This window comes from Amyelois transitella, chromosome 7 (assembly GCF_032362555.1).
Source record: "Amyelois transitella isolate CPQ chromosome 7, ilAmyTran1.1, whole genome shotgun sequence".
Classification (NCBI taxonomy): Eukaryota; Metazoa; Arthropoda; class Insecta; order Lepidoptera; family Pyralidae; genus Amyelois; species Amyelois transitella.
Window position 1 is genome coordinate 11,261,826 of NC_083510.1, and position 26,699 is coordinate 11,288,524.

A 26,699-nucleotide genomic window follows, 5' to 3' on the forward strand; every position below is an offset into this window, starting at 1 on the left:
ACTTTATATCTATTCTAGCATCTACTTACTATCATAATTGTAGGATCTGAAAACGACCATCGAAATCTTGTAAGCAAGACACCTAATGATCTTGTTCGTCACGATTGACATACATACATAAAATCACGCCTCTTTCCCCTGAGGGGTAGGCAGAGACTACCTCTTTCCACTTGCCACGATCGCTGCATACTTCCTTCGTTTCATCCACATTCATAACTCTCTTTATGCAAGCTCGGTGGTTTCTGGTACTTTTGATCTGACCCTTACGTCACGATTAATTAGCTTATAATTCGGTATTTCGCTGCGATCTCGTGGTGACTCCCGAATTGACCTTGATAATGGCCGCCCAGCATCATATTTTTAGCGGTCGCGCTCCCGCCGAGGTGAAAGAGAATTAATTTATCACACATGTACGTTAGTTACGTCATGGACGTACTACGATCGACGGTAACTCGTAAACTTGCGCTTTAATCGAATTATAATAAAAACAAGACACGAATAAAAAGAAAGTCATTAATTTTATTTTATTTTTCAAAAAGAGCCAACAATTATAAACTGCCTAACACCGCTGTCTTCTTGTTTTATATAATTCTATGTACCTTCCTACTACTTTATCTGTCCATACTATGACATTTAATTTTGTATGTCCCTATATTCTATATTGATATTTTTTGAATTGCAAAGCCTCCTCCGTACTAGGTTTCACTGAAAATCAGCGCATTGAATTATCATCTATTATGTATATCGCATCATGTAATTTTTTATTTCTATGATTATGAACAATCTAATGTTACCTTTTGCGCCAAATAAAGATTTTTGTGTCTCTCTTCCTATCCGATATTTCTTATAAGAGTTTTGTACTTATATTTGACTCTAATGATATTTTAGAATTGAGTATTGTAACGCAGCTAGGAGTATTAAGCTATGCTTTATAGCCAACGTCGAATACCGTCAAGGATTTAAATAAAAATGTTTACTATTGTTGTTTTATATACATACATAACTTGATTATTCCTTAATAGTGGTTGTGCATAAATTAATATTACTAGACTAATCGGATCCAAGACTACAAGCAATAAACAAATATGGACCATATATTCATTTGCACATTAGCGTTATTTTTAAAAAAAGTTTCCGTATTACCTAAATGTAGACGATTATCTACATATTTCATAAGAAATATTCTCTTTTTTTTAAATATCAAACCAAATATATTTTAAATTACGTATACCTACTAAAAACACTTTACACACCTATTCCACGCAACCGCAAAACGCCTAACAGAAGTCCATCTTGCAGAGCAATCGACCGCGTACGGGATCTTCAGGAAGACTGGCAGGTTCACGCCCCCGGCCAGGACCATACCCCGCTTCAGGAAGTACACGGTTGAAGACTTCCAGTTCATCAAGGTGCTGGGCAAAGGCAGCTTCGGCAAGGTAAGATTCTATATTAAAACTAGCTGTCCCGGCAAACGTTGCTTTGCCATATAAGTAATTTTTAGTTAAAAAAATGTTAAGGTTAGACAACCCTTATCACTAAGGGTTATGAGAAATAGATGTTGGCCGTTTCGGAGGAGTACGGGAACGAACATTGTGACACGAGAATTTTACATATAAGTAATAATTATATCGTCTAAATAAGCATTTGAAAGGGACACTGCTTGAATGTCTGACAAATCAACGCGTAGCCCAAACCACTGGTTGTAGAGATTTGAAATTTGGCACACCTGCGAAAAATGGAAATTAGCCGGAATTTTAATTTTACCCTTACACACACACACACACATAAAATCACGCTTTTATCGCGCAGGCTACAGGCGGTACAGGAACTACATCTATCTGATGAAATTCAAAAAGTGTAGACTAAAAATGATCGATATATATTATGAGGACACACTCGGAGGTAGAGACCTCGCTGAAAAGTTTGCTTGACCCAAAAGTAAAGGGTTTGTCTAGCGCAAGAGTTTAATTCCACTTTGGTCGACTGTTGTGAGTCTACTTTTCTTTGTAGATATTATTGTTTCTTCTATGTCTGTATATCTACTCTACATTGAATAAATAATAATTACTGTACAATATATTTAAGGAAAATTGAATTTGATTCTTACAATTTCTAAACTACACTAATAATAAAACTACGTAATTAAAGATAAAGTAAAAATCCTAAACTACAAACTAAAAAAAATTGTTTCTCCTTATCGGTTGACCGAATTGAGAACAATTGCCACACAGATGCCAGATTGAAAATGGCACAAGATATTATTTTCCTCTGGACTATTTCCGTAGAAAAGTGCTTTGAAATCGGTACCAGGAATCCCACTTAATGAGAACGATCCCACGTCTTCAAAACAAATAATGCTAGTTACTTCTTCAATTCTGTATTGTTATTATGTAGGTATTTCAACTACTGCAGTTGTTCTCAATGTATGAGAAGGTATACATAAAGCATAAATATAATCTTTATAGACTTGTCACTCTTATTATGTAATATCTAACCTTTATTAGTACCCTGTCTCTAAGAAAATATAGCGAGAGCGTTGTTTGGGACACGACCAAGGATCGACCACCACAAATAACTCAATTGCCCAATTTTGAAATTGATGTTTATAAAAATTTTGGAATCCAAGAACCCTAAAGAAATCTATGAAGACTACTGCAGCCCTGTAAAACAATTATATTGATTTAACAAAGGGAGGGGTGGGTACCTAATTTGGATAAATAATGGTGCGTTAGAATCGTTCGTTGACATTTGTACCATGACACAGTTCCATGATTGATTTTAAGAAGTAACTTACAATGAAAGCAATAGATATCTGGCTATAACTATTGGAAAGGTTACTGCGCCTATCCCCAGGGCAGGGTTAGCTGTGCCTACCCCAGAATAGGTTGCTTGCCGACTTCAGAATTTTGAAGTAGTAAGTAGTATTTTCTGCCGACAAGGCAGAAAATACTACTTGCTCACAACTAATGCAATGGGATCTGGCTCACTTTGAAAAATCTCTGTAAATAAGAAATGAATTAGTCATGGATTGTACGCGGCTCAAAGGCTAGCGACCACGTTGAATGATAAAAGTTCATGAACTGTTGAACAATAGAGATTTTTATTTTCTTTGTAGAATAACAGTATTGTCCTCATTGTATCTCCACACTACTTCTAACAATCGTATGAACACTCGGACAAAAATAGCGTACAAGAGCCGAAACGAGAATTCTTGCCAAGAAAAATGTATTTGCGAAAAAAAATCATAAACACACATTTAGGTAGGAGGCAAGAGATGACTGTTTGTGTGTCGAAAGATCCGTCTAAACTGAATATGTGACACAGTGTTGATATTCGGTGGAGTTGTAATTAAGATTTTTCTGTAACAGCTATTTCAAAGTTGATATGGGTTCTCATTGTACCGTATCAATTTTTTTCGCGTTGCATATAGCCTAGATCAATTTTACCACAACCTTAGTCCTTTTTTTAAATTAGGTATTCATCTTCAATGTGGCGTTTGAACCTCGAAATTGTTGACTCTGTCTATCCCTTTAGGGGTAGATAGTGGGTGTCTTTGTGTTATTATACATCAAGTGAGAATTTTGCGCGCCAAAGCGCCATTTGCCAGTTTTTGTACGGTCTATCATTGTAATTTAGCCTTTAGATACCAAAATTAGTAATGTTGACTGCCTAAATGTTAAGACTATTTTGCCTGCTATACTTATATAAAAATAAAGCTATATAAGTAGTTATATAACAAAAACATAACAATAAAACAAACACAAACTTAATAGCAAAATCCAAATCCGTCCAGAGTTTCGGGATTAGTGTGTACGAAACAAACTTACAGTTTATGAAAAAATCAATATTTTTATTTTCAAATTCAATGCTGACAATCTTTTTCTTCCGCTTTATCATGTACTACGTATTCATCTACTTATGTAGGTACGTAGCGTAACATTCCTGAAAATGCCGACACAGTTTGTATATCACAGAATTGAATGTTTGTCGGATTCGTCAGAGCGCGCGAACTGTGTCAAACAGTTAGGAAATCAAATGGAAATAGACTCAGGTATTTACCACCAGAATAGACGGAAGTAGGTCACTGGAGTCCCGGTGACAACTGCTTTAAATATTACACTCAGGAATTTCTAATTGTACCTAGTGAGTGTACATACATACATAAAATCACGCCTCTTTCCCGGAGGGGTAGGCAGAGACTACCTCTTTCCACTTGCCACGATCTCTGCATACTTCCTTCGCTTCATCCACATTTATAACTCTCTATGCAAGCTCGGCGGTTTCGGGTACATACATCCTAAATCCCAATTAATACGAGTATTACAAATACTTAAAGTGTCGTGTGGATACCGGCACTTTAGAATAGGACCACTCCATATATCTTCTCATGGATGTCGTAAAAGGCGACTAAGGGAAAGGCTTATAAACTTGCGATCCTTATTGTAGGCGATGGGCTAGCAACCTGTCACTATTTGAATCTCAATTACATCATAAAGCCATACTACAGCTGTACGTTTCCTGTCAGTGTTTTCAAGCCTGTTGGCTCTATCTACCCCGCAAGGGATATACGTGACTATGTGTGCATGTATAAAAATATTATAAATACAAAAATAGTTAATGGAGGAATTAGATATGTTCATTTAGCTAGCTTTCGCTCGTGACTCCACCCCCGAGAATTGTATGTCCCACTCCGTACTCCATACTGTATGTTTCATGGAGATCGGTTCAGCGGTTTTATGAAAGAAGGACAAAACAAACGCAAATTCTCATTTATAATACTTATAATTAGAATTAGTCCCGTGTGGTTCCCGGCACCAATACAAAAAAAGAATAGGACCACTCCATCTCTTTTCCATGGATGACGTAAAAGGCAACTAAGGGATAGGCTTACAAACTTGGGATTCTTTTTTAAGCGATGGGCTAGCAACTATTTCACTATTTGAATCTCAATTCTATCATTAAGCCAAATAGCTGAACGTGACCATTCAGTCTTTTCAAGACTGTTGTTTCTGTCTACCCCGCAAGGGATATAGACGTGACCATATGTATAATATAATTAGATATGCATTATTTCCGTTTGACAACACCGAACCGGCGCGTGATCACATCGACGTTAAAACTTCTTAAAATTATATCTTTAAACATTTTATTAGATAATTTTAAGACACTATCTCATAGTTTATTTTTATCGTAATTAATTACATTTTCCAATGGAAATAACACGCGTGTGTTTAGTTTAGACTGGACGGAGCCAAATTGAATAAATATATGAAGGCAGTTTTGGCGCCAATTCGCAAGATTTTATATAGTTTTTTTTTTTTAATCTACGCAATCAATGAATACCTTCAAAAATTGTTTTTCTTTTGTCTCCAAGTAGGTCTTCGAACATATGTAGATAAACCCTGCGAGATTTCCACGATTCTGTAGCTATATTTTGTATGTGATTGACGTTTATATCTTACTTTATTGAAAAAAATATTTAAGAAAAGCTACCTACTTGGTAGAAAAAATTGATTAAAAAAAAATTTTTTTTACTAAACCAGTTATTTTTAAATTGATGCAATAGTTAGTCCCCGTGTAGGGGAGTCCGAGGTATGCCTTTGCCCATGGATCCTGGATTGGGTGAATCAGGTTTTTACACGATGCGACTGCCATCTGACCTCCGTAACACTTGCAAGGAAGCTCACGCGTATTGGATCGATCATGGTTACACATCCAGTTGCCTGAATGTGCAGGTTTCCTCACGATGTATTCCCTCGCCGTAAAAGTCACAGTGCAATAGGTAATCTCTGTGTCGTCTACTATCTCACACAACATCCTCAGGAAGACATGATGAAAAGACGAGAAAATAGGGGTAAAGACTGGTTTCATCCTACTTGCCGTAAATCCACTAATCAGGCACCACAAATCAAATGTTTTATGAGACAGCGGACGCGAATTATAATCAAAACGACAAATACTTGAAAGCCGGGAAATGTCAATTGGTTCGCTATTTAATTTACTGAGCACGATGAACCCGATTGGTGTGGTGTGGTTCCCAGCATCAATACAAAAAAGAATGGGACCACTCCATCTCTTTTCCATGGATGTCGTAAAAGGCGACTAAGTGATAGGCTTACATACTTGGGATTCTTTTTTAGGCGATGGGCTAGCAACCTGTCACTATTTGAATCTCAATTCTATCTTAAAGCCAAATAGCTGAACGTGGCCTATCAGTCTTTACAAGACTGTTGGCTCTGTCTACCCCGCAAGGGATATAGACGTGATTATATGTATGTATGTATGAACCCGATTATAATATAAACATGATTTTCTGGTCTGCACGCATACGTATGTGTGCAAATTGACTTATACATAATTTCCCTATATCAAAGAAACTATTATACCTCCAAAAGACAATCTTAAAAGTGTGAAAAAGGGCGTGAAAATAAAAAGGGCGGTTGGCTTTCAAAATTAAGAGTTCTAGCCAAAGGATTTGGTTAATACCTATCAAATTATATAAATAATAATTCAGGCTTTAATCAATAACCTCTGATTGTTTGTTGGTAAACTCTTTATTGCACATTAATTACTATTACTACAAAACGTTTGGGTAAGTAAACTTAGGAAACCTAGATATACCTACTGAATCTTCCACTCTATTACCTACAAGTGGATCGTAGGCTATATTCGAAGTTGTAAGATGTATTTTAGGATTGCAAAATAAATTTGCATTTCTTTTTCACTGTTATACAATCTGTGATTCATCCTTTTTATTAGCAAGTGTTCATTTTATTGGTGTTTTCGAAGTTACGGTGTTTATAATAAAATTCGGGACTGAGGTCATTTTTACTATTTCTTGTGGTTGCATAATTTAGCTCACTACACTTTTTTTTTATTGACAAGTTACACTGATTGAGTCAGCCCCGAAGTATGTGCGCGACTTATGTTACGAGATACTAACTCAACAATACTATATTTTATATAGATAAACATCCAAGACCCAGGCCAATCAGAAAAAGTTCTTTTCTCATCATGCCCTGGCCGGGATTCGAACCCGGGACCTCCGGTGTCACAGAGAAGCGTTCTAAGCTCACGATCATGGGTCAGGCAATCATGAAAGTCAACATGACAATTTAACTTCTGGTTTTAGTAGACTAGATGATTTATATAACAAATAGCGAGGAAGAGTGAGAGAAGACAAAATGTAAATAAAAAGTCACCCCGAGTCTGAAGTCTTTAAACTAGAAATAATGCAGTCATCTTAAAGTTTAGATAAGTACCTATCATAACAGTTTTGTAAGTAATAGGTAATTGCTGTAAGTAGCCTTTGTCTTTCTGTCGCCTTCTACAAGTATTTTGGCAACAAAGATACATACATACATACATATGGTCACGTCTATATCCCTTGCGGGGTAGACAAAGCCAACAGTCTTGAAAATACTAAATGGCCACGTTCAGCTATTTGGCTTAATGATAGAATTGAGATTCAAATAGTGTCAGGTTGCTAGCCCATCGCCTAAAAAAGAATCCCAAGTTTGTAAGCCTATCCCTTAGTCGCCTTTTCCAACATCCATGGGAAAGAGATAGAGAGTCTTTTTTGTATTGGTGCCGGGATATCACACGGCACTAGCACACAAAGATCCAGTCTCTTCAAAAACCCAATGAGATGCCACAAACAAATGACCAGACCATGTTATTTATCACCGCCTTTGGCAAGACAGCCGTACATGCGTATATTGATGTCAAGTGGCCCACAGTCACGATGGTAGGTGGCACGGTGCCATAACGATGAGAACCTGAGACCAATTCGCTTGGTTCGTGGGCGCCTGAGCTTCTTCAAATCAGGCGTTTAGAGTTGCAAGGTACATAAAGAATACATATGTACATATAGTCACGTCTATATCCCTTACGGGGTAGACAGAGCCAATAGTCCCGAAAAGAATGAATGGCCACATTCAGCTGCTCGGCTTAATAATGGAATTGAGATCCAAATAGTGACAGGTTGCTAGCCCATCGCCTAAAAAAAGAATCACAAGTAGTAGTACATAAAGAATGCCATTTCAATTGACGTTAATTGAGACATACATATAATCACGTCTATTCTATATCCCTTGCGGGGTAGACAGAGCCAACGGTCTTGAAAAGACTGATAGGCCACGTTCAGCTATTTGGCTTTAAGATAGAATTGAGATTGTAATAGTGACAGGTTGCTAGCAAAACGCCTAAAAGAATCCCAAGTATATAAGTAAATTGAGACACTTGGTTCTTAGGGTCACAGCAAACGGCTGAGGGAATCCACGGGTGACCATCGCGCGGGCAGCACTCTTGCGCAGCGTATTGCTATTGCAATACAGCGCGGGAATGCTGCCTGCGTGATGGGAACCCTACCAAGAGGTTCTAATTTAAATAATTTTTTTTTAGTTTGTAATTTAGGTATTTTACTTTATTTCAATTAGGTAGTTTTGTGATAAGTATAAAACATTTGTGTCAAGGAAATAAAATATTGACGTAACAATTTACATACCTACCTTCGGCCTACTGGAAGAAATTTCTCTAGAAAAAAGTGGTGTTTTTGTAATGTAGGTACATAACTAAAACAAATAATTCATACACTATATTCACTTCCAATGGAATTTACCAGTGTAAATGAAAGCAGGCAACAGTCTCTCTCTCTCTTTTATTTTTCTGTGACCCTTCGAAAAGCGGATCAGACAGACTTTCACATTTATAATATTATATCACCATATTTTATCACCTTAGCGAATAAGAATGTAGTTCATATAAAACAGCAATCAGCCTTTATCAACCTTGCTTGGTCGCGTATCACTAACACACTAATATAATAAAACTGTGGCACCAAGCTATCTAGACGAATGTCTAACTCTATTCTTGATCTGCTATTTCTGGTACTTACATCACGGCTCTCGTCACTAGCACGTGTCATCGTCCCCTGTATGTTTGTATGGCCAGTTAAAACGCAATAATGGCATACATTTATTAAGTACGTACCTATTACGTCAGTGCCGACGTTATAGTAAGGGACATAAACAATTAGTTTGGTGTTTTTGTTTGGCTTTACAGCCAAGCTGTTGTGATAATGATATCAAATGTGGAGTGCTGAACAAGTAGAAATCTCACGATAATAATGCATTTCGATGATTCTTTATGAGATAGATATATGGTTGTTTTATTTGTTAATTTTATTATTTAGGAAGTTTGTTAATTTTGTTTGTTTACTTTTAAAGAATGAAGTTGTGATGAGATAAATACTTTTTGTAAAAACTAAAAAGTTTAATGACAAACAAGTGATTGATGTAGATAAAATGATAAAATATGGTCGTAAAATAAATAACATGTATTTTAATAAAAAAATTATATATAATATAAATATTACTAAATAAATATATTTATGACCATATTTTATGATTAGTATATCTACACCGATCACTTATCTGTGGGAGTATAGAGATAAACCTCTATAGTAACGATATATACCTACATACAGATAGTCACGTCTATATTCCTTGCGGGGCAGACAAAGCCAGAGACTGATAGGCCACGTTCATCTGTTTGGCTTTATGACTGAATTGAGAGTCAATTAGTGACAGGTTGCTAGCCCATCGCCTCAAACAAGAACCCCAAGTTTGTAAGCATATTCCTTAGTCGCCTTTTACGAAATCCATGAGAAAAAGATGCAGTGGTCCTTTTCTTTTTTCTATCGGTGAACATTTTATCATAATAAATACCAACGATAGCTTTCCAAAATTAGTTGTGACGTCAATATTTTTATTTTTATTAGTGTTAATCCAGTTGACACCGCTAAATCATCAGTTCCATGTCTCGTCTTCCTGCTTGTGTTGGCCGTATTGCCAAGGAAATGGTGAAAGGGTGATATATCTCCCTCCAGTTATAAGACATATATATGGCGGACACTTCTTTCCAGTATACATATGTGACAAAATATATACTCATTATTAACTATCCTTTTATTGGTGCCGTGTGGTTCCCGGCGAAAAAGAATAGGACAGTTCTTATGGATGTCGTAAAAGGCGACTAAGGAATAGGCTTATAAACTTGGGATTCTTTTTTAGGCGATGGGCTAGCAACCTGTCACTATTTGGATCTCAATTTTGTCGTTAAGCCAAATAGCTGAACGTGGCCATTCAGTCCTTTCAAGACTGTTGGCCCTGTCTACCCCGCAAGGAATATATCCAGGTTTAGTAGGTAGGCATTATTAGATACACCTCGTAAAAATAATAACCAAACCGAAATTTGGCATCGATCCCTCAGAACAAAATGCAATAAATCTCAAATTAAATATTACTTACTTCATAACTCTTGTTATTTATAAACATGACGACTTCGCCCTAGTAAAGTGGACCACATAGAAAAGTATACGCTTCGCTACATCGCTCTGATACGAAACATGTATAATTTCCTATTTGGCCCACTGTACATGGATCCAATTCAACTGGAACACTCGTAAAGCACTTCGCCGCAGTAAATCATAAATTCAACGCCTACTTACTTGGTATTATGTGTTAGTTGTGTCAATTCAGGTATTTTAAAATTTGAATAACAGTTGTTTTTCCTTATACATACATACATAAAATCACGCCTCTTTCCCGGAGGGGTAGGCAGAGACTACCTCTTTCCACTTGCCACGATCTCTACATACTTCCTTTGCTTCATTCACATTCATAACTCTCTTCATGCAAGATAAATTTATTCATTCATTCTCAATTCATTCTTCTTCCTTATACTTTAAGTTTTTTCTTCTATATTCATTCATATGATCACGTTTATATCTGTGAGTCTCTAAAGACTGATAGGCCACGTACAGCTGATAGGATAAATGATAGAATTGTGATTCAAATAGTGACAGGTTGCTAGCCCATCGTCTAAAAGAAGAATCGCAAGTTATAACCTCAGTCGCCTATCCATTAGTCAACTGTAATGACATTCGTGGGAAAGAGATGGAATGGTCCTATTCTTTTTTATATATTGTTTCCAGGAACCACACGGCACATCTATATTTATCCATATAAGACATCGTATATTGGTATTCAGTGACAGTAATTGACAATGTGTTGCATACCTTACCCTATCCCGCCAAAAAAAATTTCATGTAAAAAAATTATCATGACGAGTCTACGTGGCTTGCAACAGTTATCAAATCTCGTAGAGCTTGAATTTACCAAGCTCTAAACCTTGCCCAAAGCCAAGGTTCCCGGCACCAATACGAAAAAGAATAGGATCACTCCATCTCTTTCCCATGGATGAGGTAAAAGGCGACTAAGGGATAGGCTTACGGACTTGGGATTCTTTTTTAGGCGATGGGCTAGCAACCTGTCACTATTTGAATCTCAATTCTATCATTAGGCCAAATAGCTGAACGTGGCCATTCAATCTTTTCAAGACTGTTGGCTCTGTCTACCCCGCAAGGGATATAGACGTGAACATATGCATATGTTTGTATGTTTGTACTTCACTTACTCTTAATTTTAGTCAACACATGTGACTTGGCTGTTTTGCTACTGTCACGAAGATTTCATACGCATTCGTTCTTTGCGTGTGAAACAAACATTGGTGACGTATAAAACTCTTAGATTCGCCGATTAATTATAGGTACCTTTTACACTTATATAGGTACAGTTCCCAATTATTGAAATAATAATATTTGCTGTTTTTTCACCTCTTCCAAGGTCCTCCTGGCCGAGCTGAAAGACACGGAGTACTACTACGCCGTGAAGTGTCTGAAGAAGGACGTGGTCCTTGAAGACGACGACGTGGAGTGTACCCTCATCGAGAGGAAAGTGCTGGCGCTCGGCACCAACCACCCCTACTTGTGTCATCTCTTCGCGACGTTCCAGACTGATGTGAGTATATACCTATACGTTTGTAGGTACATTATTTGTAGATAGTGCCGTGTGGTTCCCGGCACCAATACAAAAAGAATAGGACCACTCCATCTCTTTCAAATTCAAATTCAAAATTCAAAATTTTTATTCATTATTATAGGATACTATATATCGCTTAATTATTGTCGTATGGTTTAACAACATTGGTTGACGTCAAATAAATTACTTACTTTCTCATGGATGTCGTAAAAGACGATTAAGGGATAGGCTTACAAACTCTTAGTTAGGCGATGGGCTAGCAACCTGTCACTATTTGAATATCAATTCCATCATTAAGCCAAATAGCTGAACGTGGCCACTCAGTCTTTTCAAGCCTGTTGGCTCTGTCTACCCCGCAAGGGATATAGACGTGACCATATGTATGTATGTATTACTTATAGATATAGTCACCACATCACTTTGTTGATGTTCACCAGATCCCTGCCTACCCCTCCGAGAAAGAAGGAAAGATGTTAGTTGAAGTTTACCAGATCCCTGAAAAACTGCCTACTTCTATACGAAAGATGTTATCAACTTTCCACTTGCCACGATACCTGCAGATCATTTTCTGTTGGTCAATCTTTTCATGAACGTCGGTCGGTTTAAGGTACTCTTGACCTGAATTTTCCACATAAGGAACATTAGTTCAGACCTTCCACTCCAAATTGCCTGAGCAATAAGGATTAGACTGATATCGATACGACTTTTTGGTAATCTAAAATGAATATCGATATCGAATCGAAATACCACCAAATCTTGATCCATTTTGTGCGTTCGTATTTTCTGATCAACTTTTGGTAACAATTATTTAACCCTTTCTTAACTAAAAGCTTATTATGATATATTATTCTCTGATGAACTCTTAGCAACAATTTGGTATTTACCCTATGGGGCTTCTTGTTTTTTTTTATAAACCTGGCCGGAGCCAACAAACCAGCCCCGATTACAAGTTCTTAAAGAGTGTCTTATCAGTAGAAGAAAAGTTTTATGAAAAAAACTATTGTTTCCAGTCTCACCTGTTCTTCGTAATGGAGTACCTGAATGGCGGTGACCTGATGTTCCACATTCAGCAAAGCGGGAGGTTCCCGGAGGCGCGCGCCAGGTTTTATGCAGCGGAGATTGTTTCAGGACTCAAGTTCTTGCACAAGAGAGGCATTGTGTACAGGTAAGACAATTTTTTAATATTGTACGAGTAGTAAACTAATTTTTGCGTTGATTTTCTGATTTATATGTGATTATTCAGTAGACGAGGCTTTTTGTGCCATATGGTTCCCGACACCTATAGGAAAAAGATTAGGACCACACCATCTCTTTCCCATGGATGTTGTAAAAGGCGACTAAGGGATAGGCTTATAAACTTGGGATTCTTTTTAGGCGATAGGCGAGCAACCTATCACAATTTGAACCTCAATTCTATCATTAAGCCAAATAGCTGAACGTGGCCATTCAGTCTTTTCAAGCCTGTTAGCTCTGCGTACATTTCCTGTTTCTATAAGCCTTAAATCTTTGTCGGTGCAATATTCTATACAAATCAGAAGTTAGTTATTAGTTTTGAGTTAGATTTGAATCCATCAGCTAAGAATGCAAGCAGGTATACTAAAAAGGCTCATAACATTTAAAGAATTTCCGATCTATGAAGAAACTCTTGCAATATAAAGGCCTGGACTATAATGACATACAAGTAATTATTTTCTTTACCAGGGACTTGAAGTTGGACAACATTCTTCTGGACTTCGACGGTCACGTGAGGATCGCTGACTTTGGAATGTGCAAACTCCAGATCTACTTGGACAAGACCGCAGACACTTTCTGCGGGACACCAGATTATATGGCTCCAGAGGTAAGCTGATAATTTTGGACACAAAGTTTTGAAGTACTGCAGAGAACCCGATTTCAAACTAATGAACTAATCAGATGAAAAATATGATCAAGACAACTCCATTCTGAATCGAAGTCCTATTACATACATACATATTACATAACATATAATCACGTCTATATCCCTTGCGGGGTAGACAGAGCCAACAGTCTTGAAAAAACTGATAGGCCTCTGCTGTTTGGCTTATTGATAGAATTGAGATTCAAATAGTGACAGGATGCTAGGCTTTCACCTAAAAGAAGAATCCCAAGTTTATAAGCCTATCCCTTAGTCGCCTCTTACGACATCCATGGGAAAGAGATGGAAGTGGTCCTATTCTTTCATTTCTAATGGTGCCGGAAACCACACGGCTTTTTATTGGCTGTGTACCGTTGATCGATAGGAAGAATAATCCTACTAATATTATAAATGCGAAAGTTTGTGAGTATGTCAGTATGGATGTTTGTTACTCTTTCACGCAAAAACTACTGAACCGATTACGATGAAATTTGGTATTTAGGTAGCTGAAGACCCAGAATAGGTAACATATAGGCTAATTTTTATCCCGCGGGATTGACATTTCACACAACACAACATAGCTATGCCATCAGTATAAACCATCACACACACACACACACACACACACACACTCACACACGCACACACACATAAAGTTTAGGAGTAGTTAACCAGGCCTAAGTAAAATATTATGTTTTTGGAAGAGCGGGTCCCCCTGCCACAGGCTTTTCTAAGCTTACTAGGTGGGTCCCAGTTTTGTGTAGTTTTAGAAACTAAGGCTTGGAAATAAATATTTTTTCATTTTTTTTTTAAAACAACACAACTTTCTGTTCCCAGATAATAAAAGGCCTCAAGTACAACCAGGCGGTGGACTGGTGGTCTTTCGGCGTGCTGCTGTACGAGATGCTGATCGGCCAGAGTCCGTTCAGCGGCTGCGACGAAGACGAGCTGTTCTGGTCCATCTGCAACGAGATGCCGTCATACCCGCGCTTCCTTTCAACGCAGGCCCTCACCATACTCACTCGGGTAAGGACGTGACAATTTTCCCTCTAATTGCTGGCGGGTCTATCAACCTTCCAACTATAAGAGCCGAACCACGTAACATTTGAGGACATGACAATTTTCCCTACACCAGCCGGCGGGTCTATTCAACCTTACAACTTTAAGAGCTGAACTTGGAGAGCTGATATTTTGCCTTCAAAACGGCACACTTTTTGACTCACTACATCACAGCTAGATAGCAAATATATAAACAACAACATAAAAATCACGCCTCTTTCCCGGAGGGGTAGGCAGAGACTACCTCTTTCCACTTGCCACGATCTCTGTATACTTCCTTCGCTTCATCTTTTTCTCTTCATGCAAGCTCGGCGGTTTCGTGTACAGCAAATATATGGTTGACCCAAATGGGTATATCTTTATTTTTACTTTCATAAAAGAACTTTTTGTCAGAAATTACTTATTTGTGGCGTTCTATGTGACTGGACTGGTCAGGCGTCTCGGCTCTCAGAAAGCGAATAGTGTGTAGCAGGTCTAAGCGTTCCTGATTTCTAGAAGAAACCTCATGGATAAATTTGATGACTAGCAGTTTCATTATCAAGTTGTAACAAAGTTCAAACAGTTAGGGTAAAAAAGTCTGGTTTATTGATTCTGGTAATTCGCTATCCTGCTGTCATGTCTGTCATGATCCAGATACGTTAATGATCAAGTAGATAACGAGAAAGTCCTGGTAATGGGTCAGGTCAAAAGTACCCGAAACCGCCGAGCTTGCATGAAGAGAGTTATGAATGTGGATGAAGCAAAGGAAGTATGCAGGGATCGTGGCAAGTGGAAGGAGGTAGTCTCTGCCTACCCCTCCGGGAAAGAGGCGTGATTTTATGTATGTATGTTTGTAGAGGACGACATGTCACGAGATCAGTATTTTTTTTAAACGTGCAAGAAAGAGAAGAGATAATTTCACGAGTAACAATTTGGTGTGCATTCCAGTTGTTGGACAAGGACGCGAAGACCCGGCTGGGCGGCGCGGAGTGCATGCACGGGGACGTGCGCGACCAGGACTTCTTCCACCAGATCCAGTGGGAGCGCCTGGAGCGGCGGGAGCTCGACGCGCCCTTCAAGCCCAGAGTGGTAAGACTTAAGACGATTTAAATAATGCTCTAATAATTTCAGTACAATAAAAAAATGCTTAAAAAAAAAAAGACGTTGCGTCTATATCTCCTCTCCTGTTGGGTAGACTGTGCCAACAGTATTGAATAGACTGATTGGCCACGTTCAGCTGTTTGGCTAAATGATAGAATTGAGAATCAAATATTGACAGGTTGCTAGCCCATCCCTTAATCGCCTATTACGACATCCTTGGGAAAGAGATGGAGTGGTCCCATTCTTTTTCCTCTTGGTGCCGGGAACCACACGACACATAGAGATAGCTAGATAACGTAAAAACATCGAATACTAATAAACATACATACAAATGGTCATGTCTATATCCCTTGCGGGGTAGACAGAGCCAACAGTCTCGAAAAGACTGAATGGCCACGTTCAGCTATTTGGCTTAACGATAGAATTGAGATTCAATTAGTGACAGGTTGCCTAGCCTAAAAAAGAATGCCAAGTTTGTAAGCCTATCCCTTAGTCGCCTTTAACGACATCCTTAGGAAAAAGATCGCCTAAAAAAGAATCCCAAATTTTTTAAACATATCCCTTAGTCGCCTTTTACGACATCCATGGGAAAGAGATGGAGTGGTCCTATTCTTTTGGTGCCGGGAACCACACGACACATAGAGACAGCTATACAACGTGAAAACATCGAATACTAATAAACTCTTTTTTGAACATGACCAGAGACACCCCCTGGACACGCAGTACTTCGACCGCGCGTTCACGGGCGAGCGGCCGCGGCTCACGGCGGTGGAGCCGCACGCGCTGCGCTCCATGGACCAGGCGCCCTTCCGCGGCTTCTCCTACACCAACCCCAACGCCACCGACCGCTAGGACTCCCGCGGGATCCGTAGGTTTTGAAGTACAACCCGTTGTGACGGGTGATTTTCCTAGGAGCTTTATAACCCGTTGTGATGGGTAATTTTCCTAGGAGCTATCTATATAGCCCGTTGTGACGGGTAATTTTCCTAGGGGCTATATAACCCGTTGTGACGGGTAATTTTCCTAGGAGCTATATAACCCGTTGTGACGGGTGATTTTCCTAGGGGTTATCTATATAGCCCGTTGTGACGGGTAATTTTCCTAGGGGCTTTGGTAACGGTAGGATTTAAATTTGGAATAATGATCGGCACGTTGGAATTTTCTAGAAGCCTCAGGGAACCTATTGAATGTCGATTTGGTGAGTCGGTAGGTTTAAAATTCGAATAATTTTTCCGTTTTAACTTAATTTCACGCCCACAGATTTGTTCTGTTTGATTTTTTGATCTGGACCATATAGCACGGTACACTAAAGAGTGCTATAATTATAGAATAAGTTTTCTAGCACGGTACATTATAGAGTGCTAGAATGAGTTTTCCATATATTTGGTCGAAATCGTGAAATGTTTAACAATCGTGGAGTATTTTTTCGATTATTGGCGAAATAAGATAAAATATAATTATGTAAAATAATTTCACTGAAATCTGAATTTATATTATTCAAATTTTTATGTGAATTTATTTAATTACTAAATTTGATTTTAATGTAATGTTAATTTGATTATATCTTTACATTATGTTGTTTTAGAAAATCGAAATTTTCTTCTATCCTTAATAAATATAGTACCATTGCTACTTGGGTAGGAATAATTATATGAAATTTTGCAGTCGTGTAAATATTATTTAAATCTCTCGTTATATTATACAAAGTCACATAAATATTTAAAAGTAAAGCGCTGTATCTAATACATACTAGCTTCACCTAACAGTGGGTAGGTGGGATTTATTTCAAGTATATAAAATTTATAAAACCTAATTCAGACCGACTTAAAATTAAGAAGCAGATTCGTACTAAAAAATTGTTACAAATACTCAACTGAATAAAATAACATTATGAGATATATATTGACATATATACCTTAACATTATTGTTGTATAGAAAATTGAAACTGTTGAGTAAAAACGTTGAATATTTACATACTTCCTTACGGTTGATTCTCTATATATATTTTATTTTATTCAAATATTTGATAGTTATGAATTTTACAATATCCAAGTTAGAAAATTTACCTACTTTTGTGCAAAAAAAACATTGATTTTAAAAGATGTTATCACTCATATCACATATTTAATTATTTTTTTATTTTATTGTTCTATGTTTGTCAATTTACATTAGTTATTCAGTTTTAATTTAAAACTTCGTTCACCGAAGTTTTAACATAAGAAGAAAAATTATACTTAAAAACATATACGGTCTAATTGAGAAAGGTGAGGTACCTTTTTTTGAAGTCGGTTAAAAATAATGCAACTTTCTTCAATTAGTTAAAAACAAACAAATAAAATACAAATTTCTGTTTGTTATAGTTGCTTATATTTAATCACATTAACAAAATATGTACGTCAGATTCTTAATCATTGTTTTATGTTTTTTTTTATCTAGTCTAGAAATATTAAATCAACAATTTATGCGTTCGTTTTTGTTTATTTGTACCTTACTACAAAATAAGGGTAATATTTTAAACATGTTGTACTTAGTTAATTTGCATATCATAGATACAAACTGAACTAGATTTAAGTTGTATGAAAAATGTTTCTTAAAAAATAAATGAATGAACAACTATAAATATCATTGTTACTTTATTTATTATTGAAAACTTTATGCAGTGGTCCTGATAATTTCTACATGATTTTTTTCAATTGCAAATTATTTAGTGCCGTGTGGTTCCCGGCATCATTACAAAAAAGGATAGGACCACTCCATCTCTTTCCAATGGATGTCGTAAAAGGCGACTAAGGGATAGGCTTACAAACTTGGGATGCTTTTTTTAGGCGATGGGCTAGCAACCTGTCACTATTTGAATCTCAATTCTACTACAGTTTGTTTGAAATCACTTCAATGATTTCAAAGTAATGTAAGTAATGTGCCATTTGCAAAACCCTGTAAGTTAATTGCGTCACCTATTTTGATAATTTGTGTAGATAAATGTTAAGTTATTGCCGATCTAAAACCGTAAATAATGTGTACGAAGATCGGAGCACCTGAAACAAATGATAATTTACGTTTTATAAAATACTAGCTGTGTCCGCGACTTCGTCTGCGTGGAATAGTTATTTTGGGCATCATTGAAGCCCTCAAAGATGAATAATTTCCCCCTTTTTTTCACATTTTCCATTTATTCTTCGCTGCTTTAGTTGCAGCGTGATGTTGTGTGAGGTCTATTCAACACAAGATAAAAATAATTTTTCAATATGAACCAGTAGTTCCTGAGATTAGCGCTTTCAAACAAACAAACAATCCCTTCAGCTTTATAATATTAGTATAGATAAACATTAACTTAATATTATTACCTCTTCTCTGTCACTGCTTCCTGCTACTTTTTGCTTCATCCACATTTATCAGTCATTACTACTCTTACTTACTCTATATAGTACAATACGTACTCTCTACAATACCATACGTACTCTCTATAATACAATACATACTCTCTCTATCGCTATAATACAATACAAATCAAAAAGTGACAGATTCTAAGATCATGGACACCATAAACACCATGCTGGTCGTGTTGGGTGTGGATAGTATTCTATGATGACCAGCAGTTGACAGCGGAAGACTGGGCTCAGAGACATCCAGGATAATTCTCTTTTTTAAGATTTGAATCACTCTTTGAGACGTTCTATATAATCTCTCGTCCAACTTCCGACTCAGTGGAAGACAACTGGCACTTGCAAGCTACTGAAGCACAAATTGCACAGCAAGATCATGACTTCAGACCTCCGATCTTAGGGGGGAATACTGTGGCGAAATCTATATGCCACAAGTCACAAAAATAAAAAATTAAATCACGCGACGCTATCAGTCAAAAACAGCGAAAAACCTAAATCGCGCAAGCAAAGATTTCACGGATTGGAGCTATATATACAACCTTCGGCACAACATCGTAGGAGCCGCGTTTACCCAGGAAAACACCTAGCCTGGTGGAAGATCTCCCCTTTGGTGGCGGTCGAGCCGAATCATCGCTCCCGCTCCACTCTATAATAATTTCTCACTGTTATAAACAAATATACATACCTACATATGATAACTCCTCTTTCCTGTAGGGTGAGACTGAAACTGCATTCTTCCACCGATTCCTGCATTCTTTTTAACTTGATTCACAATTATCAATATAATTAATACATTCTCTTCTTCATACAATACATGCTCTCTATACTTAATCTATAATAAAATACATACCGAAATGAAAGTCTCCAAGGTCATAGGCACCACATACGCTATGCTGGGAGTAATGGGGGGGAGGCAGTACTCCATGATGACCAGCAGCTGACGGCGAAAGGCCGGGCTCAAAGACATCCAGTTAGAGAAGTATACAGACTGGTTGATGTAGCCACTCTGTGAATGTGTTTTATGAAAACGTTACTACTTACGTTACCGACAGTTTAAAGTAACGTTGACTCGTCAGTAACGTTAACGAACAGTTTTTAAAAGACTGAAAGGCCACGCCAAAACGGGTTGCTCCGAGTGAAAACTAGGTAACTGTTGGAATTAATATACTGGTAACATTTACAAAAGCAATCATAACGTAGCTTATACAGGGTGACATTTCAAACAACTGCATCCTTTTAAACATACACTACACCCATGCTTCTGAGCTGATTGAGCCTATTTTTATTTAAATTAACGTCATCATTTTCACATTTAAAAAACCCTCATAAACTACGTCACACGCTTTATTAAAGACCAATACTACAAAAATAAATTAAAACTAAACATGTAAATAAATGTCTGAAAAATAAATTATTTTTCTAGTATCAAGATCAAGTAAAATACAGAGTTGTCGAGATCGCTCAGCTGAATGAATTGTATCGTTGACCTCTGAATCTTACGCGTCGCTTTTCCGCCGCCCGGGGTGATTATGACGTATTTAGGATCGTGGATTTTGATACTTTTATTTTTTTTTCGTACTTTCTGAAATATGAATCGATATTTTTCATTTAACGTTTTTAAATATCCTTTAGATGACTACACTTGACAGTTAAATTTATGCAGTTGAATTAAAAGTCACCCTGTATTCAAGATTTGTTCGCTAGATCTTTTCGCTCTGCTAGTAAACAACATTATTGAATACTAGCTGTGCTCGCGACATCGTCCGCGTAGAATAGTTATTTTGGGCATCATTGAAGCCCTCAAGGATGAATAATATTCCCAGATTTCTTTCACATTCTCCATTATTTCTTCACTCCTAAAAGTTGCAGCGTGATGTTATATAGCCTTAAGCCTTCGTCGATAAATGGTCTATTCAACACACCAAGATTAAAATGTGTTGAATAGTAGTTTCTGAGATAAGCTCGTTCAAACAAACAAACAAATAAACTCTTCAGCTTTATAATATTAGTATAGATTTTAACAATCATTTTGTAGATGGCGCTAAATTCACGCGGACGAAGATTCGGGTAAAAAGGTAGTTAGAAATTATTTAGTTTTTTAATTTGCGACCACACATTTAAATCATAAATCACGCCTTTTTCCCGGAGGGGTAGGCAGAGACCACATGTTTCAACTTGCCACGATCCTTGCACACTTCATTCGCTTCATCCACATTCATAACGCAAGCTCGACGGTTTCGGGTACTCTTGACCATACCTTTTGCTAGAACGTCTCCGACCAAAAACAGACACACAGAAAGTAGATACTTACTTCATTTTTGAACTGAGTCCCGTAATAACAGTAGAGGAACAACTGCGCCAGGATGCACATGAGGTATGCCAACATTGACACGAACTCCACTGACAACAGGTTCAACTGAAATGTAGCTATTTATTACACACATATAATACACTAGCTGTGCCCGCGACTGTGTCCGCGTGAAATAGTTATTTTAGGCATCATTGAAGCCCTCAACGATGAATAATTTTCTTCGTTTTTTTTTTTCATATTTTCCATTATTTCTTCGCTTCTCATAGTTGCAGCGTGATGTTATATAGCCTTAAGCTTTCCTCGATAAATGGTCTATTCAACGCAAAAATAATTTTTCAATTCGAACCAGTAGTTTCTAAGATTAGCGTGTTCAAACAAACAAACTCTTCAGCTTTATAATATTAGTATAGATAATATAATCACGGCTATATCCCTCGCGGGTTAGACAGAGCCAACAGTCTTAAATATATAATTTATAATATGTAAAAAAATACGATCTTACCCCAACGATCTTATAAACGGTCATGCAGATGACCCAGGCCATTATAAGAAATTGAAAAAACAAGGCTTCGAAGAAAATTGACTCGATTTCTTTGCAAAACCTGCAAAAGGTTTATTTATTACATACATTGTATATTTTTTTACATGTTGCTATAAGTTATCATCATTAAAATGCGTAGCTCCGCTACGCCGTAGCAAGCGCTACATATCTGTAGACCCCGAGTGTAGTTTCGCTACGTCGTAGCAAGTTCAAACGTTATACTCAAAAAAATTAACTAGACATACATACATATATATATCTATTGGCATACCTGTTATAGAAACCTTATGCCGTAGAAATATGGAAATCCATCTTCAATCTAATAATTAAGTGGATATTTTCTAAATATATAAAAGAAGATAGTGACTCCATCTCTTTCCCGTGGATGTCGTAAGAGGCGGCTAACTTGGGATTCTTCTTTAAGGCGATGGGCTAGCAACCTGTCACAATTTAAATCTGAATTCTATCATTAATCTAATCTTAAAAGACATCTTAGTAGGTACCTCAAAAAGACTGATAGGCCACGTTCAGCTGTTTGGCTTAATAATAGAATTGATATTCAAATAGTGACAGGTTGCTAGCCTATCGCCTTAAAGAAGAATCCCAAGTTTATTAGCCTGTCCCTTAGTCGCCTTTTACGACATCCATGGGACGAGATGGAGTGGTCCTATTCTTTTTTGTATTGGTGTCGGGAACCACACGGCACTTTATTGGCTGTGTACCCTTGCTCGATAGGAAGAATAATCCTACTTATATTATAAATCCGAAAGTTTGTGAGTATGTCAGTATGGATGTTTGTTACTCTTTCACGCAAAAACTACTGAACCGATTACGATGTAATTTGGTATGTAGGTAGCTGAAGACCCAGAATAACATATAGGCTACTTTTTATCCCGGAGTTCCCGCGGGATAGTCTCCACGCGGACGAAGTCGCGGGCGGCCTCTTGTTATACATAATTCGAAAGACTTTTTTAAATCTCACCACGCTATCTGACGATAATGCTCCACACATTTCCCCAGCCGACGCTGTAACACACCACTTTTATCTTCATTCAACATATTGTTATCCTGGTTCTTTTCAAAGTTCCCATTTGTCATGAATTCGTTTGCCCGGTAGACCCGCAGCCCTCCTTGTTCCAGAGATGTCCCTAAATAGCGGCAGGAATAAATAAAATTAAGAGATTGCAAAAATACCGTCTTTACTTTTCCACTCACAAACGAGAACCAACAAAAAACACTATACAAAAAAAATAACATTAAAAAAAAAGAAATATTCCGAAACCCAACCTTTTTGGTCATCGCCAACTCCATTCTTTACTAAATATATCCTTTTATCTTCTTCCACGCTTCCGTCAGCCAAATGCTCCAAGTTGTACCTGAGCATCTGAATTTGAACCCGGGCGACCGCGTAGAAAGCGACAATAGTGCAGTCCTGGCTGACATTGGCGTACCCTTGGAAAGTCACGCTGAAGGTCATGTAGAGGAGGATTATAGTGAATCTGAAATAAAGGAACGTGCCGTGTGGTTCCCGGCACCGATATAAAAATGAATAGGACCACTCCATCTCTTTCCCATGGATGTCGTAAAAGGCGACTCTTTATTGCACCATAAGAAAAAGAAAAACAGAGAAAGAAAAACACAGGTAATGAGGTACAAAGGCGGACTTATCGTTAATGCAATCTCTTCCAGTCAACCTTAGGGTTAGGAAATTAAAATAGAAAGGCGATTGGCGCAGCTCATGTTAAATCATATAATTATACCATATAATCCGTGATGTGCCGTGTGGTTCCCGGCAGCAATAAAAATAAGAATAGGACCACTCCATCTCGCCCCCATGGGTGTCGTTAAAGGCGACTAAGGGATAGGCTTACAAACTGGAGATTCTTCTTTTAGGCGATGGGCTAGCAACCTGTCACTATTTTAATCTCAATATCATCATAAAGCCAAACAACTGAACGTGGCCTATCAGTCTTTTCAAGACTGTTGGCTCTGTCTAGCCCAGCAAGGGATATAGACGTGATTACTTACATCGTAGGTGACTTCGTGTCAATGGGTACGTATCCAGTGAACTGCACCTGCTTTCCCTGCGCCCGGTTGAAAAAGGGGAATATTGCCATGGTGGTGCCGCACGTAATGACAGACACCTGGTATAATTTCAGGATACGGCTCATGTTAAGCGCGTTTTGTTTCAATACTTCGATGTCGTGCGGAGTCGTAGCGGCAAATAATGGCCCTAGATACAAGAATAGAATGGAATAGATTTATTTTCAAAATTGGATACAAGGTATCACTTATTGACGTCACATGACTTAAATTTAATTATAACTACTACCGCTTCCAAAACGCATGTGTAGAAGAAGCGGCGGAACAAACTACGCTGCAGAATTTTCATCGGACGTCAATATACATTTAAATCTAAATCATGGACGAATGCACATTGTCTACATTTAAAAAACATGAATGAATGTAGAACTAGTTATTTCAATATGAATATTTCGTCAAGCAATAGTTAACTTACTTATTATTCTCATGAGGAGGATTGATTGTCTTGGCTCTCTTTTTTTTTTTTCGTATTGTAAAACGAACGAGCAATAGTGTACCGAGAGAGCAGCCATATAATTTTTATTTTTTGTTTTATTATTTTATTTTTATTTTATTTTCCACGTTGGTGCCCACGGAAGACCAGCGTTGCGGTATATACCACGACAAATGCTGAGGGGGGGCCATTTTGGTACAAATGTTGTTATAGATTAAGGTTTTATGTTCTTGATATATTATTATGTACCAAATAAATATTTTTTCTTTCTTTCTTTCTTTCTTAAGGAAGAAGAATGATGAATGGAACATGAAGGATTACCATTGACAATAGAGAGGAGGCGTTCGATGCGCCGACTGCGCAGGTTGAAGGCAGCCTGCTTGCCCAGGCAGCCCAGGGTAGTGAGCAGGATGAACAAAGTGTCCGCCAACTTTCCAGTGTCTCCGCGAGCCTTGAAAATACGACTAAGTATTTATTTGGCTTCGCTTGTTGTAGCGTTATCAAACATTGTTTCCTATTTATGAATCTGTATTCCTCTTTGGGCGTTCTTGGAACAATATATTTTTTTCCAATTCTCAAATAACAATTTCGATGAGAATGCCTTTCGAAAAAAGATATACCTACATGCATATAGTCACGTCTATATCTCTTGCCAACAGTCTTGAAAAGACCGATTGGTAACGTTCAGATGTTTCATGATGGAATTGAGATTCAAATAGGTAGAGACAGGTTGCTAGCCCATCGCCTAAAAGAAGAATCCCAAGTTTATAAGCCTATCCCTTAGTCTGCTTTTACAACATCCATGGGAAAGAGATGGAGTTGATGGAGTGATCCTATTTTTTTCTGTTGATGCCGGGAACCACGGCAGTCCAACACTTTATCCGATTACTATCTACAGGTTTTACGCCTACCTGAAAAACGCTAATAACATGCTGTATGTTATACAAGATCACTAGAAACCAGACCACACTTCTGTAAAAATCATGCAACAATCGTTTCGTCCGTGAAACATCTTTCATGACGATTTTAAAATACCCCGCCCTGGCCAATGCCTCAAAATGTTGGCGGAGCGATTCGTAAGTTGAATACGTCTCCATATTTAGAAAAATATGTCTTAATTAAAAGATTTTGGATTAGAGCTTTATAGCACATATTCTGATGACTACGGCTCTGATAAAAACTATAGTTAAATTGTTTATGAATTTTACACGTTGTGGTGAAATTAATACGTTTTTAATAACAGGGGCAGATAAAATGACTTATATACAGCATGATTAAATACTATCTATAATAAGTTCTACTCTTTAAATAAAAAGAAAACAATGAAGGCAAGGGCGGTGTGAAACATAACGTTGAAATCTTCAGCTTATTTGCAATGAGGTTATATAGTAACCAAAACGATGCAAACAGAATTTCGATTTTATAGTTACGTACATTAGTTTGATAAAGTATTAACTTATGCTCTTACGGTGAGGAAAACATGGTGAGGAAACCTGCACATTCAGGTTCTGGATATGTAACAAAAATCCAATATGGGTTAGGTTCTTTAACTGTAAAATTGCGGAGGTCAGACGAATGTTGCTTCGTGTATAAACCTCACTTTTCCAATGCAAGATCGTGGTCACAGGTAGATTCCTCTTCAAAGTGTTGAAGAGAAGACTCACTCGAGACTGACTACAGAATTCAAGTTTGGCTGGAGTAGGACACGCCTGCTTTAATACTGTAGGTAGGTATTTGATATTGTTATGTAACTCTTTTTTAATTTAACAATAATGTATTTAAAATACTTTTGGTACTTAGTTGTTTAAAAATCATGCTGTATATTCAGCATTCATTAGCACCCATTAATTGAAAGGCGTTAATTTTGCAAACAAGTTATTAACACCAATCACTTCTTTGGATATGTCAATTATGTTGTTTGTCTAATTATCGCTCCAAGTTCAGAAAATAGACCGGTGTTGAAGTAATTACTGCTGTACAGGATCCCTCAAAGTGGGCAATCGTACAAATGACAATAAATTGACTGATTG

At 37.5% G+C, this 26,699-nt stretch overlaps 2 protein-coding genes across 9 annotated transcripts in view; one reads left to right on the forward strand and one right to left on the reverse strand.

Moving 5' to 3' along the window:
- The window catches only part of LOC106130233 (putative protein kinase C delta type homolog), a 42,005-nt gene extending 23,614 nt beyond the window's left edge, over positions 1-18,391 (forward strand). For all 8 annotated transcript variants that reach the window (XM_060945199.1, XM_060945200.1, XM_060945196.1 and 5 more), the window contains 7 exons: positions 1,300-1,436; positions 11,688-11,861; positions 12,893-13,047; positions 13,584-13,722; positions 14,596-14,784; positions 15,745-15,885; positions 16,600-18,391. In XM_060945199.1, the coding sequence (XP_060801182.1) occupies positions 1,300-1,436; positions 11,688-11,861; positions 12,893-13,047; positions 13,584-13,722; positions 14,596-14,784; positions 15,745-15,885; positions 16,600-16,749 (1,085 nt within the window). In that variant the 3' untranslated portion in view covers positions 16,750-18,391. The remainder of the gene's footprint in view (positions 1-1,299; positions 1,437-11,687; positions 11,862-12,892; positions 13,048-13,583; positions 13,723-14,595; positions 14,785-15,744; positions 15,886-16,599) is intronic.
- A 461-nt stretch (positions 18,392-18,852) lies between these two features.
- LOC106130152 (odorant receptor Or1) lies at positions 18,853-25,772 on the reverse strand. The gene is made up of 9 exons (XM_060945063.1): positions 25,581-25,772; positions 24,991-25,120; positions 24,162-24,366; positions 23,479-23,632; positions 23,116-23,207; positions 22,095-22,194; positions 21,593-21,697; positions 20,132-20,287; positions 18,853-18,933 (listed from the first exon to the last, which is right to left on the reverse strand). Exons 1-9 carry the CDS (start codon positions 25,764-25,766, stop codon positions 18,886-18,888), a joined length of 1,176 nt encoding a protein of 391 aa, XP_060801046.1. The 5' UTR covers positions 25,767-25,772; the 3' UTR covers positions 18,853-18,885.
- Positions 25,773-26,699: the final 927 nt, after the last annotated feature.

Excerpts from the sequence above, each read along its gene's own strand:
- LOC106130152 (XM_060945063.1), bottom strand. The coding sequence starts at position 25,766 with ATGGAGACGTATTCAACTTACGAATCGCTCCGCCAACATTTTGAGGCA. Across the intron at positions 24,367-24,990 it reads CCTCCTCTCTATTGTCAATG|GGCCATTATTTGCCGCTACG; the intron begins GTAATCCTTCAT and ends TCTTGTATCTAG. Across the intron at positions 21,698-22,094 it reads CCGTTTATAAGATCGTTGGG|TTGAACCTGTTGTCAGTGGA; the intron begins GTAAGATCGTAT and ends GCTACATTTCAG.